The 16872-nt window shown below is 29.4% G+C and overlaps 3 protein-coding genes across 6 annotated transcripts; all 3 read left to right on the top strand.

The window, feature by feature from the left end:
- The first annotated feature begins 555 nt into the window (after positions 1-555).
- LOC106659870 (TATA-binding protein-associated factor 2N-like) lies at positions 556-9571 on the top strand. Of its 4 annotated transcripts, none has more exons than XM_014382603.2 (9): positions 556-665; positions 1104-1187; positions 1642-1665; positions 2245-2581; positions 2901-3227; positions 3507-3702; positions 5849-5983; positions 6062-6118; positions 9404-9571. In XM_014382603.2, exons 2-9 carry the CDS (start codon positions 1176-1178, stop codon positions 9417-9419), a joined length of 1104 nt encoding a protein of 367 aa, XP_014238089.1. In that variant the 5' UTR covers positions 556-665; positions 1104-1175; the 3' UTR covers positions 9420-9571. The 4 variants fall into 4 exon arrangements, with proteins under 4 accessions (XP_014238089.1, XP_014238098.1, XP_014238079.1 ...); XM_014382612.2 differs by lacking the exon at positions 9404-9571 and adding an exon at positions 6739-7260 and having other exon boundaries at positions 2901-3170; XM_014382593.2 differs by lacking the exon at positions 9404-9571 and adding an exon at positions 6739-7260.
- Positions 9572-11576: 2005 nt separating this feature from the next.
- LOC106659940 lies at positions 11577-13313 on the top strand. The gene is made up of 5 exons (XM_014382723.2): positions 11577-11914; positions 12029-12427; positions 12496-12688; positions 12764-12973; positions 13048-13313. Exons 1-5 carry the CDS (start codon positions 11845-11847, stop codon positions 13295-13297), a joined length of 1122 nt encoding a protein of 373 aa, XP_014238209.1. The 5' UTR covers positions 11577-11844; the 3' UTR covers positions 13298-13313.
- Positions 13314-13381: 68 nt separating this feature from the next.
- LOC106659947 (probable pterin-4-alpha-carbinolamine dehydratase) lies at positions 13382-15397 on the top strand. The gene is made up of 3 exons (XM_014382736.2): positions 13382-13756; positions 14645-14764; positions 14840-15397. The coding sequence occupies exons 1-3, from the start codon at positions 13643-13645 to the stop codon at positions 15023-15025; spliced, it is 420 nt and encodes a 139-aa protein (XP_014238222.1). The 5' UTR covers positions 13382-13642; the 3' UTR covers positions 15026-15397.
- Positions 15398-16872: the final 1475 nt, after the last annotated feature.

Here is a 16872-nt window from a genome sequence, read left to right as displayed (position 1 = left end):
TCGTCTTCGTCTCATTGTGACTGAGACTCGTGCGAGAATCACCCACTTTGCGCACGAGTGACGCAATGTACTAATACAGGCCTAAGCGGCGAAAAAGAAAGCCTCGGAGCACTGTTTATGCTAATTACACGTTCTCTAGGACTTTTCTGTTTTTCGCGGCTTAGCTGGGCAGTGATGAAATAATAAAAAGCGAATTACTTTATGGCACTTTCCTTTTCTTTTCTAAACATTCCATCTAACTATTCATAAAAAAAACGTTTTACTATTTTGAACAATTATTACATTTTTATAAGACTAAAATATTTTTTTAATTATGTTCCGAATCTTGCTTATCATTTTTTATTTATGATTTACATTAAATATATTGTTATTGTTCAATTACGCGCTTCATGCATTAGTAATAGTTATTTTGGGATTTCTTCTTAGCAATTTTACTAGCGTTTTATTATAAAATTGAGTGCGATTCAAATTGAAATTTTTATTTCATAGTTTGCCACACTTCCGGCCCGCCATGTTTGCCACTCGCCCCACTAAAAGCAGCGGTTTCTACTTTCGTGTCGTTGCGGCGTCAGATGAACTTAGCTGTTCGTCCTTGTGATTAAAAATATTTATATATCTTTTGAATAATTATTGAAGAATTTCTCAATATTGTTGTAGTGATCAAGGTGAGTATTTTTTGTGCCTGCGTTTATTAAACGGATTCCTTTTCCTTTTCATGGATTAATTTATAAAATGCTATAGATAACCGGCGTAATACTTTATGTTGACTGAATCAGTATTTAAGTCTTCAAGTATTTATTTTTCAACTTGAACTTTTATTAGCTCATTAACTTATTTTATGAACTTTTAGAAACATTAGTGCGAGAATAGATTATTTCAAAATTCATTCAAATCTCGAAAGCTTTGATACTGTAAAAATCAAAATAAAATGTATTGGTTGTCACTGTAACCTATAAAATCACGCTTATTTTTCCTTATATACTCCTCTTTTTCTCTTTTGTTGAGTTTTTATTACTTTTGTCGGTATTTTAACTGAACCATAAATTCACTCACTTGTGTATTACTAAAAAATAATCAACCAATTTATTATTCTTCCATTCAAGGATATCAAATTTTGAACTGGATTTCCATAGGATTGATCTTGATTGTTTAAATTGCAGTTTAAATTTGTTAATATGAATAACCTGGTGAGTAGATAATATCATAAAATAAGATCTAATTTCATTTTTTGTTCAATCGTTCTATAGTGACGACTAAAATTATTCCAAAAATTTGAGAACAACAGTAAAAAAATTATAAAATATTGAATCAATACTTAGTTAGTCAAATGTTACGTATTAACTGGTATGTGAGTTATGATTTAGTTATTATTAATAATTTTTTACTGAATATGTTTTATTTTAATATATTATTTGATGATAATGATTATATTAAATTTAAGCTCAAATAATTTGATTACATTTTTTTTCTACATGTACATCATAATTATTAGATATTTTTGAGCAATATTAAGTTCTTGAACAGACACCATGCTTTTGAGCCTAAAAGCATGATCGATTTCAGAAGAAACATAATAATTATTGATATGGGCTATAAATGTATCTAATTAAAAATATATTAAAAAAAAAATTTTTTTTACAGAAAATGGTTTCACCTACTGCTCCGGTAAGACTTTTTCATTAAATATTAACAAAGATTTGTTATCAAAATATTAATGCAAGTATACATTCTTGTTTATCACATATACTTTGTTTTGAGTTTGTTAATGACAAATTGTTGAATAGTTGAATTATTAAATTGAACTGATAAAAAATGTTTAGTATTGTGGTTGACACAAATGAGTCTGAAAAATACTGATTAACATTTTATGTTTTGTAATATTCATACAAAATTTCAAAATAAATTATATTTATTATAAATAATATAACATTGAAGATGTGATTTTAACTAGAAATAAAGATAAATAAGGCTGGATACTCCTATTTATTATTGTATTGATCAATCTATACAATCAATAGTATCGATTGAGGTCGCTCAATAATTTTACAATTTACTTTTTTTGGTAGAGTGTAAATTTGGGTTTTATTGAATCATATGAGCTATATAAATTCTGGAACAGACACCATGCTTTTTTATCTTTATAAGCATGGTCGAATTCAACAGAAACAAATATATTATTATTATCATCAAATTAAACTTGATAGTATTTCAAATTTTCATTCTTTTATTTTAAATCATTTACAGAGAAAAACAAAAATTTTTGTTGGGAGATTACCGGAAAATTGTCGAAGTGATGAGCTTCGAAGTTTATTCGTACGATTCGGGGAAGTCACTGAGTGTGATGTCATGAAGCGTTATGGTTTTGTACATATGGCTCGAGAAGAAGATGCTGCTGAAGCTATTAAAAATCTTCACAATACAGCATTCAAAGGTGCAACGATTAACGTAGAGCAATCCACTGGCAAGTCTCGTACCCGACGTGACGATGTAGGAGGTAGACGTCCAGGACCTATGCGTGGAGGCAGAGGAGGACGAGATGGAGGACGTGATACTCGTCCTGGTCCATATAATGACAGAAGAGGTTTGTTGACATGATATCACTCTATTCGTTATCCCTGAGAATTTAGAACCCAATCTAAATAAATTTTAACCATTATTAGAATTAGGTTGTCATAAGTTTTGATTTCACAGCATTTAAATTACAAAAAATTACTTCATTTTTATCGTCTCAGACTGCTTAGTCTTAAAAATTATTTATTTTTTAACTAATATAGTAATTTCTTCTACAGAAAATAAAAAAAATACTAAATTTAGAGCAATCAATAATTTTGTTCTAAGTTTAAGAATTAACAATTTGAAACTGAAAATTCACATTAATCAATTTTAATTTATGTTTGCAGTAATGACAGTACACAACATGGGTTATGAAGGTCAAGCAGGAGGTGGTGGAAGTGGTGGTTATGGTGAATACAACCGTGGAGGAGGTGACTTTGGTGGCAGAGGTGACTTTGGAGGTGGTTATAATGATAGAGGAGGATATGGTCAGAATATGGGAAGTGGTAACATGGGATATCAAGGACAAACAACTATGGGTGGATATGGACCTGCTGGAGGTTCTGTGAGTGGTTATGGACCAGCTGGGGGCATGGACTACAGTAGAAATGATTATGGTCGGTCTACTGAATTTGGTGGTAGAGCAGATTACGGTAATCGAGGAGATTTTCCAAGTATGTTCATCTTCTCATTAGTTTGTTTCTATTTGATGTCTATTTTTCTTTATCTATTTGAAAACTACAGTGATGCTGTATTCAATTTTGTTTCTTTGTAAATTGTTTTTTGTGCTTCATTGGATTTGCCACTAAGTTACCATTTATTATCAAATTTAATAATTCTGTATACTAAAGGGAAGAAGTGAACGTTGCATTAAAGTAGTCCGCTTTGCCATGAAGTACTTTCTATATATTTTCCACTCTGTTATTTAATAGCATATCACTGTTTCTTATCAGGTGGGGGAATGGCAGCTGAATTTAATAGACCCACTCAAGGACCAGTTGACTATGGACGTACAGAAAATTTTGGAACTGGTAGAACAGATGCTTATGCAGCAAGAGCCGATTATGATCGTCCAGCAACTGGCCCCATAAGAAACGGAAGCAGTGGAGTTGCTGCTGGAGCATACGGTGCTGGTTATGGTGATGTTGGGTAAAATTTTAAATATCTCTCTTTTGTATATTTTTTACGATTAAATTTATGATATTTCCATGAAAATTTTTTACATGTCGAAAAATTTGTTTAATTTATATCTTTTTTTCTAAATCGAATATCGAAAAACGGCTCTGTGGGAACATTCATTTTGTTGCTCTGAATAGCTGGTAAAAATTTTAGCTAATTCCACCGATCAGATTTCCCGGAAAACGTGTTTGAAAATTTCAAGCTGGGGTAACGTGTGAAAATTGTAAACACGTTTTCCGGGAAATCTGGTCGGTGGAATTAACTGAAATTTTTACCAGCTATTCAGAGCAACAAAATGAATGTTCGCACAGAGCCGTTTTTTGATATTCGATTTAGAAAAAAAGATATAAATTAAACAAATTTTTCGAATCTGTCGATAAAATATGTGGGGTACAGACCTCCTTAAATGTACAATTATGAGAAATCTAACTACGAGTTTTAAATATAAAAAACTTTCAATAGAAGTTGCTATATTATGTGCTAAATTGAATTGACAGTACTTTAAAGACTATCTTTTCTCTATCTGCTTAATAAAAGTCTTCTGATTAAGGTGATGCCTCGGCCACAATTTTTACCTACCGAGCACAGAAAATGTATAATTTCGTAACTTTCTTTCCAGGCCGATTTTCGAAAAATGTAGCCGAAGCCCCGATTTTGACCGACCGAGCATTAAAAATGTAAATTTAAATAACTTTTTTACTACCCCGATTTTCGAAAAACGGCTCTGTGGAGCCCTCCGTATTGTTGCTGTGAACAACTGCACCAAATTTCAGCCAATTTCATCGGGTAGTTTTCCCGGAAAACAGGATCGAAAGTTTTGATTACTGTTTGTAGGATAAAAAAGTTTGATCCTGTTTTCCGGGAAAACTACCCGATGAAATTGGCTGAAATTTGGTGCAGTTGTTCACAGCAACAATACGGAGGGCTCCACAGAGCCGTTTTTCGAAAATCGGTGTAGTAAAAAAGTTATTTAAATTTACATTTTTAATGCTCGGTCGGTCAAAATCGGGGCTTCGGCACTTAATACAGCAAATTTTTGGAAAAATGACTAGATATAAAAATTTTTACTTTAGTTTTTCAGTTTATTTTCACAGCAGTTTGAAAAAAAATTGTTGCTGAAATTTGAAAAAAGAATTTTTCTCATTGGTTCTGGCAAAATAAGAGAATGTGTACTAATTATACAACTAATTATTTTTCTAAAAAGTTAATTAGATACCTAGACAACAAAAAATTTAGTTACATTTTCTCTATTTTAGGTTTAGATTCCTCTTCATCATTCTGTATACTATGGTACCCTTTATTTAGTTATACTTATCAATTTGCATGGAACTTTCTTTCCAGCTTTTTTTTTAGTTTGCATAGAATACCAGTGCTTGTAACTCTTTTCCAAGGTCATTAGAAATTACAAAGATTAAAACTTATTAATTACTTATATACTTGAAAATTACAATGAAAAATTAATTCACGAAGAATTGAAGTGGAAAAAAACCTTTAAATACTTGCGATTTTTTATGTTGAAAAAGAACACTTTTAAAAAGACGCGTGGAAAGAACCAAAAAGTTTTGAAATTAGTCATTTTTTAGAATTTTTTGAAGAATTTTTTAGAATTACGAAAATGGCGTTCTCAACTTGCGGGCATTTAATTTACTTGATGAAAAAAAATCGTTTTGCCTCAGATTTCATTTCACTTTTAGGTCCGAGCAAACTAAAATAAACTTGAGAACGAAATTTCATGATTTGATAAGTCACTATAATATATACCCATGAATACAGTTAAACCTTTTAATTTCAAACTCTTTCATTCTCAATCCTTTCTAATTCATAAAAAATTTTTGTTACCTTAAGAAAAACTGTCTAATTAAAAAAAAAACCTCTAATTTATAAATTTGGGTTTTCCATTTTGTTTGCCTAAAAACAAATTTACACATTAATTTACCTCTCTAATTCATGATTTTCCCCAATTGTATACTCTCTGAGTATGTACAAAATCATTAATGAATTATTAATCAATCATTAATAAATTAAAATCATTGTTAAGATTTCATTGTGTATACATTTATCTACAGAAAAAATACGTAATAGACTAAGTAAAAAATTCCAATTGAAATTTTTTTAGACCATTAAGTGGAGCACCCAGTTACAATTCAGGCGGGTCAAATTATAATGCTGGTCCTGGTCCACAAGCTGATATGTTTAGCAGAAGAACTGGAGGAACTGTTCCATCTACTGGGGGATATCCTGTTGGAGGAGGGTATGTTAAACGTTATTTCTTATTCACCTACGTATTCTAATACTATGTCATTATTTTAAAAAATTTTAAATATTTCAGATACACGGAAGGTTACGACAGAGTAGATCCCTATGGACCTCCACGAGGAGGCGGACGGTAAGATACATTTATTTTACTTTTAATCTAAGGTACAACCTTCGGTGTTGCATCGCTTTCATATTATTGAGTACTTCTAAAAAGAAGCGAAAATTGGTTTTCGATTTATTAGAAAACCCTCAATTATTCCTCGTTAGCCTTTTCACTTTTACGATCCATTAAATAGTTTATTATGCGTAAAATTGAAATCAATAGCGTACATGCGACATCAATATAATTTCGTAAGTATAAGATGTAACATTTCATTTGTTAATTTTTGGCAATTGGTAATGCTATTTTGCATTTACTATAATTATTATTTATAAATAATTAGTAATAGTTGTATTTATTACAATTGCCACTTATTATCAAAATGCGTCCTGTGCGTTTTTCATCTGTTAAATGACATTCAAGTCTACTGATTAATTGGTTTTATTACGATTGCGAATATCATGCGACATCTAAGTAATGACCCCGTATTCCGACAAATATCAGTAAAATAGAAAAAGTTTTTGAGTTGTGTAGGTAGTTTCTCGAATAAACAGAAAGTTACATCTCATACTCAGGCTGCGCAGTGGAATTAAACGTGTATATATTAATCATGATTAATTTGCGACTTATTTATTTTTTTGAACTTTTAGCTTCCCAGGCCCGGCAGACGCGATGCCTCCAAGGTACTAATTAAATTTGAGTACCTGCGAACCGAAGCGAACTGTAACTCATGCAAACTGACGAACACTCGAGTTTGCCTAAAAAATAACTAAATGTTAAGAGCGAATTCATACCTACGTTTAAAATAAACCCATTCTGAACTCAAATTATTTTTTAGTAAATAAAATATTTTGGCTCGTGTATAAGTTTGTATGCTTACCATAAAACTTTTGATTGACTAATTAAGAAGATGGACATACATTTCCCAAAAATGTATAACAAATTTTAAAGAAGAAAAATACGTAAAAATACGTTAAGTCATCGTAGCTTTGATAGCATTTTTTCAAAATGAATGAACCGTTTGAAGGGAACGGAAATGAATTTTCGAAAAATTCTTTGCAACGTGGCCTTGCCATCTTCTTCAAGTCTCTCAAAAGGATATGTCTTAAATGGAAAAATAGTTATAAATGTGCAAACTATAAATTATAGCACATGGAATTGAGTAATTGAAATAAAATTTGTATGAATTTTTTTTAATATTCCAAACGCATTGGAAATTAAAAAAAGGGCAAGAACCTTAAATATATTCATTGACTCACTCTTATGAGTTGTCAACAGTTAACAAAGAAGCTCTTGTGAGCATTCGTTTCGGTGATCGTAACGTAATGTAATCGATTAATTAAATGTAAAGGGCAAGGAAAATCCTGTCATTTTAGGAATAAATATGTATAATGATTATTTAGGATATTAAACTAATATAAATCAAGCCTTTCTAGTAAACGTATAAATGTACGATAGTTATTTATATAGATTTGATGTATAATTTTCTTCTTTTCTTTTTATGTAAGAACTTTGAGTGTTTTTTAAAAGTATGCGTCAATAAAACGAGAGAAAATGCTTGAAACTGCTTTCATTAAATTTCGAAAATTATTTTAACTCCATTAAACAACTCATCGATCCTCTTCCTAATTGTAAGTTAACAAAATTCAGTTGTAGTAGAAACATAATAATGAACTAGAACCATGTTTTTTTCTTTGTAATTAATATAAATTGTTCATTTTCGGTTGGTTACATATTTATAATGTTAATTTTTATTGTCTAATATTTTTCCCCTAAATTGCATGCTGTAGATAATTTTTTAAGCAGAACGTGCTTACTAAAAATTGGATCGTTGATTAATTAATATTTCTGTTCTAAATTTGAACTTTATCTTGCAATGTTTAGGGTTATTTGTTTCCTAGATTAGTGAACTTGGCTTTAGGTGCGATCACACTATAATTATAATAATATTATGTGTATTAAGTGCGAAATTTCAAATTTTAATAATCGTAGAAAAAAACACAAAATAAGCGTCATTACTAAGCAATTTTTAAGGACAAATATATTTTCAACAAATATTTCAAGTCAGCGCTGGAAAGTATTTTTTATTTTCAACAAAAAAACAAAAACAAAATAATTCGAATTATTAGAGGCTACTCATCGAGTTAATGTGCAAAAAAATTTCATCTTGGCGACTTTTTACCTACTTTCTATGTAAGAAAGAAGAGTAAAACAAAAAACTCGATAAAACTATGTTCGACGATGCGTGCGCTGTAATGTTACAGAAAAAGATGCGAAGTTGACGATGACCATGCATTTGTGCTTCATCGACTTTGAAATAATAAAAGGTATGTTGAAAAATTGCGAACATCCTGTGTTGCACAGCGAGTTATCAAAGAAAACTTTTATTATATTGAACTTCATCCGTTTTGATTTCTATGTACTTTGACGAATCGTGGTAATAAGAATGTTTTCTTTTTGATAACTGTTTTAACTTCGATTATATTTGAATAAATAAGATTTTTCGAGCAAGATCTTGAAATTATAAAAATGAATGGATGCCATTCGATGCATATTGCGTACAGAATACTAGATCAAGTACGTGAAAGAAAACAAAACATGTATCATAGAACAGTAAGAAAAAACTATTGTGTTTGATGTATTATTGCGTTTGTGTTCTAGAAACAAAAGAAACTTTTCAAGATCTATTATTTCCGAACTTAATTATAAATAGGTTTCATAGAATCTCATAGAAAAAGAGGTTTTTTGCGATTCATTTTGTTTGAAAATGATTATTAATTTTACCCGTAATATAATAAGCAATTTTGCCTTGAAAAGACAATTTAAGATTTGATTACATTTTGAAACTTGAATTAATTCTATTCGGGCATAATTTTAGAAAAATTGTAAAATTTGTACATTCAATACATTATTAATATTAAGTTTTTTCAATCGCAATCAACTGAACAAACGTGTTTATATAAACAGCGAAATTATTATTGTGTCCCTCGATAAAATAAATAATATTGAAGCAGCTAATATTGCGGGTATGAGTATATGTTTACTCTATAAAATTGGAGCTCTCTTAACCATTTCATTTAGGTTCAAATTTTTTCTAATTTCAAAAATTATAAGTGTTTACGTAGTGTTATTGCTCTTCAGAATAAACGAGATATTCCCTTTCTATAATACCTTTGCGACTATATAAAATTTTATCCACCGAATGTCGACCCCCCTCTATCTTTTCATCTTTTTCGTTAATTAACATAATTTTATGCAAACAGTTACTGTAATTAATTTAATAAAATTAATATTTTTCAATCGTATTTTCAACAGGATCCAACCAGGATGATAATCGCTAAGACACAAGATGATGCATTTTCCTGAAGAAAAATAATTGTATTTTATAAGTGAATAACTGATTTTGACACTGGAAGTAAAGCTTCAAATAATTGCTGAAATAAAGGAAGCATTTACGTGGAATCTTATTTACGCTAAGTATTTGTAAATAATTCAAAGCCAAGCTGTCATCGGTCGATTTTAATAAATTTGTTTTTTATTAGAATTACGTTTTACTAATGAATTTTTACATTTTTATCTCTATAGTACGATTCCTTTTTCATTGCTACATTGGTTATACATAGTTAATTGATCTAAAGTGTGTACCTAAACTATTAAAATGATCCTAAAATTTTATACTAACATGCCATTTAAATTGAACAAATTACTTGATTGATACATGCACACTGAATCCCTTATAAGGTGGCTCAGACAGTTAATTTTTTCAAATTTGAGTTTTCTAATTGAAATAAATTATAAGTTAACGAAAAGATAAAAAATGTCTACTTTTTTTTAACTTTTGTCTTATGAATCTTCTGCTCAACCTAAAACTAAATGTCTGATAGGTACGATATTTTAACAATATTTTTTAATCAGTAGTAAGTATGAAACTTGTATTATTCAATGAAAAAAACAATTGCAGTGAAACTTGTTTAATTCGAAACGGTATGGATTAGAAATCCCCTTTGGACAATTGCTGGGATTTTCGGAGTGGTAATAAAACTCTCAATATTCAAAGGAGGGTATCAAGCCCAGTTCGAGCACTTCAGGAAGTACCTCGATGTTCCTTGTACAGGTTGCATCGTCAGAATTCTTGTTTCATACTCTCTGCGGCGATTCCACAGTTTTCTTTCTGTGCAAAGGATTTGGCGAAGCTGCGGTGATCTTCTCTTTTGTTGACTCAGAGTGTTATAAGTTAAACGGCTGAATTGTCACCGTTCAAGGCTTGCGGTGATCGATGCGCATTTGGTTCAGGGTAACAATAACCGATCGATTCGAGATATTTTCCACCGGACCCTAAACCATAGGAAAGATCTGACGCTGCTGTGAAACAAGTCATAAATATTTATTTCTTTGTGTTCCGCGTCAACATTTTCACGGCGGATGTGTTTGTCGCATTGTATTTTTTAATAATACCGTGAGATCAGTGGAAGACGCAGGCGAGAAATCAATATTAAGTGCGGTGGTGACTCGCAAAATTATCAGCCTTCTTGTTGTTAGGATTTGAATATTATGATGAGATCCAAGCAAGCTTCATTGAAAAAGTGTCATTATTTTTGGCCAAGTGATAAGCTTATTTTTTTATTCTTATTCATTATTTCGAACAGCAAGTGGTTAGATTTGACCCCAATATTAGCAGTGCAGCTTGTTCAGCTAAGTCATCAATACATATATTGTTCATAAGGTATACATTACGTTTCAATTGACTTTAACATGTAAAACAAACGATAACGATACAAACGACATTTTAAGTCACTTTCAAATTTATCGTTTGAAAATTGAATATCGCGTATGAAAAACGATTTTCTAAAGTAATTTTCTAGTAATAGAGAAGAAACCATATCCTTAAAAAGTTTGTACTTCGAAGATGAAGAAATAAACATTTTTTGTTATAAGCTCTGAAAGAGTTGAAAAAATTACAAGTTAAATGTATAATAGAATATTATTAAAAGCAAATGTATCTTTGTTTTATGTATCTAGCATCTATCAGCACGCTACGCGTGCTCAAATCATACCCGTACTCGTTCACGTTTTCAGGAATTCAAAAACTCGCACTCGATGCATAGCACGCTACCTACATATTTAAATTCAACAACAATAATTTTTTTTGTATTAACAATTATTTGCTATTAGTTTTTTTAACAAATTTTTTGCAAAATAAAAAATTTTCTTAAATTTCTTGGACATTTCTAAACAAAAACTTCCTTTCTTAGTTTTTTCGCTAAGAACATTGAACTAATTAAAAATCGTTCAACGCTGGAAAAATATCAATTTTCGCTACTTTTCAATACCTAAAATAACACAAAATGACCCAACAATTTAATTTTAATGAACGGAATTTAACTTTTTAAAATGTGATCGCGTCAAAATTGAGGAGCATACGATACCGCAGCGCCTCTATGCATTCAATGTTAATTTACACATGCTCCGTCAGTGCTTAATGCTCTGCTGTCTTATACGTTGCCTCGTGTGTAACACGATAGAGCAAAAAAACGTGCCGCGTGATGTTTAGTAGATCATAACCAAATACTTATGTCAATTTAGTACAGATAAGTAGAAACTTATTACTGTGTAAGATATCAAAGCCAACGCCGTTGAAATATTTGTGATTTGTTTTCATTCAAAAATTAGTATTGACGATAACAAGTTTGTGCATTATCAACCGAAACTTACACTCATAATTTCATGACAAATATATTTTTAAAAATAAAAATAAAATGAAGAAGCCAATAGAAGCTATAATAGACAGTGTTATAATCGAACCAAATAAAATTCAACCCATTATTGGTATGTGTACTTGAAATTTTTTTCTTACTTGAAAAGATAGTTGGAACGATTTTCTTTGTTCCTAAACTTATTTATCAAATTTTATAGAATGATAATTATTATTTTAAACTGCAGTTCATTTTCAAAATGGTCAACTTAAAGATGAAGAAACAAATAAAATGAAATGTCAATTGTACAATGATGAGGATAAACAGAAAGTAGTTCTGGCAATGACTAATGGTCAAGTGGCTTATAAAGGTCATAGACCAGATTTTAAAAAAGAACTAACTTATACAATGTTGGCAATTCATAATAAAAAAACTGGAAAAGTTAGATTAGTTCAAGCAGAACACTGGGATGTAGCTCCTGTGTTAGACCAACTTACTAACAATAACGATGATCAAAATGTAGATAAAAATGCTGAGTTAAACAAAAAATTTGGATCTAAAAAAGTAAAAAGGCGAACAGAGCAGCATGAAAAGATGAAAGTCAATGTTGAAGATATTAAAGAACAATTGGAAAAAACTGTTCAAGGTAAATATTATTTACCTTTTTTTTTAATAATAAAAAAAACAAAAGTTTAATTTTAAAACTTTTCTTAGATATTCAAATTGACAAAGAAGATTTAGAAAATAATGCCAAAGATGATTTGATTGATGGACAAATTTTGCCACCTTGTAATACAGATGCCAAGCACGAGTCTGAAATTTATAATATTTATGATATTGTTCCAAAGAAAATTTTGAAAACTTTATACATTGCTTCAGTTGACATTTCTGAAAGTGATATTGTAGAGTGAGTATTATATTACAGGTTATAATTTTATCTTGAATAAAATATTTAATAATAACTTTTTTTCTATATTTTTAGCAAGCCAACATTTTTCATGAAAACTGTTGAATATGTTAAAACAGATCCTAAATCAGCATTTAAAATTGCAATGTTGCTGTATATTGAAGCAATAGCTAATTGGTTAAATAAACCTGTAAAATCAGCAAAATCTAAGGATTTTAATGTATGTGAACATTCTGCTGATGTAAACTCTTATGTTTTACAAAATTACAGTATTAATAATGGAAGGTAATTTTCATCATTTAATCATGGTATATAATTAAAAAATACTTGTTATTATATATGCTATTTATAATTTACAGACTCAAGCCCCTAACTATGAGACACAAAGGGTTGATACATTGTATAATATTAGGACTAATAATATGGGATTACAAATTAGACATAGAACAGTTTAATACAATGTTTACGTTACGATTGGGTACTAAAAAACTAATTGAATTAGCTAGATGTATTCGTGCTGTGCCTGTCAAAGATGATAAAAAAAGTGTGGTTCTAAAAATACCAGTACCTGAACCTGTTTCTAAAGTTATTTCAAGAAAAAAGAAATAAAAATTAATTAAATTAATGCAGTGATTGAATTTTGTACCCATAAATTTGTACTAATTTTTTTATTCTATATACATGTTAAGTTATTTATTATATTGATGTGAAACATCTATTTTATTTTAGTGAAGTTTAACTTCTTGCTTAATGTGCATGTACACATTGATTGTCTCCTAAAAAACGACAATTTTTCGAGGTTTATACGTGCTTTTAATAATAAATTTTGTTTTTTACAATCAAAAATAAAAATTACTTCGAATCTATTTGAAATATTTCTTGAAGAAATTATTATTATCTTTAAAAAACAATTCTAACGCGATAAGATTGAGTAGTAATAATTGAAAGGTTAGAATGGCAGCGGCTATGTTCCAGCAAGTGGGGGGCGAGGCGTTTGTGTCACGTTCACGAGTGTTCTTGTCAGCAGTAAGGTTGCAGACTACTCTCGGAGCAAAGAAACAAAAAATGGTTCGTAACTGTCGTGAATAAAATAATAATTGATTTAAATATATATGTGTATTATATTTGAAAGATTTAAGAAAAATGTTTCTGTTCGTTTTGATATTCCTTTACACAATCAAATAATGCATTTCAATAAGTGCCTCAACAAGTGGTCGAGTTTATTTATTTCCAAGACGCGTAATCAATATTTCGCAATCGAAGGCCGATTATCTTAAGTGAAAGGTATATTCGTGATGAAATTAATGACAGAAAATATGAAATGTAATTAAATTCACAAAATATTTGACTATTGTGAATAAAGACACTTTTTTTATCGTCAAATTTGTTACATCGATATCTTAACAATCATGTTTATATTGAAAACTTTTAAATATAAATAATACCGCAGATGTACAATTTTCTATCCAGTTACCGAACACTATGTTCTGCAAAACATTTAATTTTTACTTATTAACAATATCAACGTTTGAAAAATAATTTTTACGATAACTTATAGTAAATACTATTTTGTGATTTTTTTTCAAATCGATTGACTGAAAGAATGTTATTCCAAATTAATCTAGGTAAGCGTTAATTCTAAACAGAGTGGTTAAATGTGTATATGTATATAAAAAAAACTCCGGCATTCCATCGGGCAGAATTATCATTCGCCTAGGGTACGGTACTCATAGTGTTTGGAAAGATGCCTTAATACTGGCAGTTTTTCCTACCAGAATTTAAATATATACAAAAAATCAAAGAAAGTCTTTAAAGCGTGATTCGCGCTGTAAGTCTTCTAAAATTACACGATAAAACATATTTAGAAATATTTACGAAAAATTCAAAACCTAAATTATCATATAAAAAAATTTAGTTTAGCAATGTATATTAGCAATTGAATAATATTTTTTACAGCCAAAATTAAGTGTCGAAGATAGACAAAAGGACTTGGCTCCTTTGCTCACTAATGGATGGGCTGTACAAGATAAAAGAGATGCTCTGTGTAAAGAATTTATCTTTAAAAACTTTAATGAGGTACCGTATTTTAGTTATTTGTTTTTCTCTACTAGAAATTTAATTAAATAAAATTTTATTTCTATTTTGGTTCAGGCTTTCGGATTCATGACAAGAATCGCTCTGCAGGCTGAAAAAATGGATCACCATCCCGAGTGGTTCAACGTTTACAACAAAGTGAACATCACGCTATCTTCTCACGATGTTAATGGTTTATCCCAAAGAGATGTAAAACTCGCAACTTTTATTGATAATGCAGCAAAATCTGCTAAAGAGCAATAAACGATATCATTACTTACTTAGATATGATTCAACAATCGTTTATTTTGGCTTATTAAGAACGAGGAAAAGTCACAATGATCGATTGTGAAGCAGGAAGCTGTACAAACACAACAATATTATTATCAAAAAAAGGAAAATTTATGTTCAATTATAAACAAAAATAAATAAAAATATATGACGTTATAAAATTAATGTTAATATAATAATACAGAAATTATTTGCAAAATTTATGACTTTTAACTTTATTCTGAGATTTGTAATACCTGATCGCATTTCTGACCTTATTTAATGAAATTCCAATAGCGATGTGCTCGTAAACTTGGCTTGGCCTAGTTATGCGAAATTGTAATAATGCTCTGAAAAAATTAATCAAATTATTCAATTGATCAATTTGTATAAATTATTCATCTTTTCATTTTCGTGTACATCTTTTCACTTTTATGTACATCCAAAAATATTTTCTCTTTTTTACTAATTCAATAATAAAATAAAAATTAAGGAATTGTTTAGAAAAATATTTAGCATTGATACGTTAGTAAAAGAATATAAGGGTAAAAACAAGCCAAACGCAATCGTAATGAAAAGATATAAAACGGCTCCTTTTTTGTATACAGGAAAAGTTTAAAGGCTTTTATTATTTATGAAGTTTGAAACTGGACTAAAAAAGCTCGAAAATGTAAATCATGAAACTCAATCATGTTATAACTAAATGATTCGATTTAGTTGAACGAGCTTATACCATATTACAAGATGAACAAATAAAATTATACGCATTTTCTTCCATTCTATTATATGCATTATATTATTTATATTGTATTACAATATAAATTATATTATTTATATTGTAATATTGGATGCATTGGTTTTAGAAAAAGAAGAGAATAGATGTTTCACATCAATAAAAATAATTCATCAGGTTGAACCACAAAAGTGGCATTTTGTGCATGACTTTTTAATTGTAAAAAAGTCACGGATGAAGTTAAAATGCTCTTTCAGAATCCGGCGTTATTTTTGCGATAAGTAAATATTAGCATCGTTTATTTTGCAATAAAAGGAAAAACGTCATTTTTTTACTTGAAATTGTTTTCAAAGTTGATTTTCACCTTGCCCTGCCTTCGGAGAGTTCCAATAAGATCAGAAATCGTGTACTTTTGCTCTGAACATTGCAGAAAAGCGTTGCTGCGATTTCTATGTAACCCTCATAATTCTGAAATGGCGAATAATTCCTAGCAGCGATATAATTAACTAATTTTTTACTCGAAAATTATTGACTTTATGAAAAAAAGTTTTTAAATATGAAAAGTTTTTTCAAATTGTTCAAAGAGCGAGTGTGAGTTTTCTCAGAATTTTTTTTGGAACACTTTGGAGTTTTTTAATTTTTGTTATTTTGTAACATTTCCAAAGTGATCTAAAAAATTCTGAAAAAATTCACAAACAAAATTTGTTGCTTCTGAACAAATTCAGAGTAGCAAAAAAACTTTTATACCATATTTTGAAGTCACATTTCTTTTCGATTTTATAAAACTAAAAAAAGAATTATTATACTGAAAATACTTTGATGTCTTTTATTCTTAAAAAATTTATTTGAAATCGTTCAGAGAATGCGTGTGAATTTGTTTAGAATTTTTCAGACAGTTTTAGCAATTTTGCAAAATGATCAGAATTAAAAAAATCCAAAATGTTCTGAAAAAAGGCCCAAAAAGACAAAACATTTAAAAACAAAAAGCTTTTTTGTATAAAAAAGTTATAGCTCATAAACATTTGTATTTATTTATACATTATAGTGTCTTTATGTTTTTTTTTCACTTGGGATATAAAAAAACATTAAAATCGGGCAATCTAAGTGT

This window comes from Trichogramma pretiosum, unplaced genomic scaffold, assembly GCF_000599845.2.
Source record: "Trichogramma pretiosum strain Unisexual culture from Peru unplaced genomic scaffold, Tpre_2.0 scaffold62, whole genome shotgun sequence".
NCBI lineage: Eukaryota > Metazoa > Arthropoda > Insecta > Hymenoptera > Trichogrammatidae > Trichogramma > Trichogramma pretiosum.
Note: the sequence above shows the minus strand (reverse complement) of the source record. Positions and strands in the feature narration are given on the sequence as shown.

Bases quoted from the DNA above. Each gene is read 5' to 3' on its own strand.
- LOC106659947 (XM_014382736.2), top strand. From the start codon at position 13,643: ATGGCAGCGGCTATGTTCCAGCAAGTGGGGGGCGAGGCGTTTGTGTCA. The intron at 13,757-14,644 runs GTTCGTAACTGT...TATTTTTTACAG, and splicing joins GAGCAAAGAAACAAAAAATG to CCAAAATTAAGTGTCGAAGA. The intron at 14,765-14,839 runs GTACCGTATTTT...ATTTTGGTTCAG, and splicing joins TCTTTAAAAACTTTAATGAG to GCTTTCGGATTCATGACAAG.
- LOC106659940 (XM_014382723.2), top strand. From the start codon at position 11,845: ATGAAGAAGCCAATAGAAGCTATAATAGACAGTGTTATAATCGAACCA. The intron at 11,915-12,028 runs GTATGTGTACTT...TTTAAACTGCAG, and splicing joins TAAAATTCAACCCATTATTG to TTCATTTTCAAAATGGTCAA. The intron at 12,428-12,495 runs GTAAATATTATT...AACTTTTCTTAG, and splicing joins ATTGGAAAAAACTGTTCAAG to ATATTCAAATTGACAAAGAA.
- LOC106659870 (XM_014382593.2), top strand. The intron at 1,666-2,244 runs GTAAGACTTTTT...AATCATTTACAG, and splicing joins TGGTTTCACCTACTGCTCCG to AGAAAAACAAAAATTTTTGT. The intron at 3,228-3,506 runs GTATGTTCATCT...GTTTCTTATCAG, and splicing joins TAATCGAGGAGATTTTCCAA to GTGGGGGAATGGCAGCTGAA.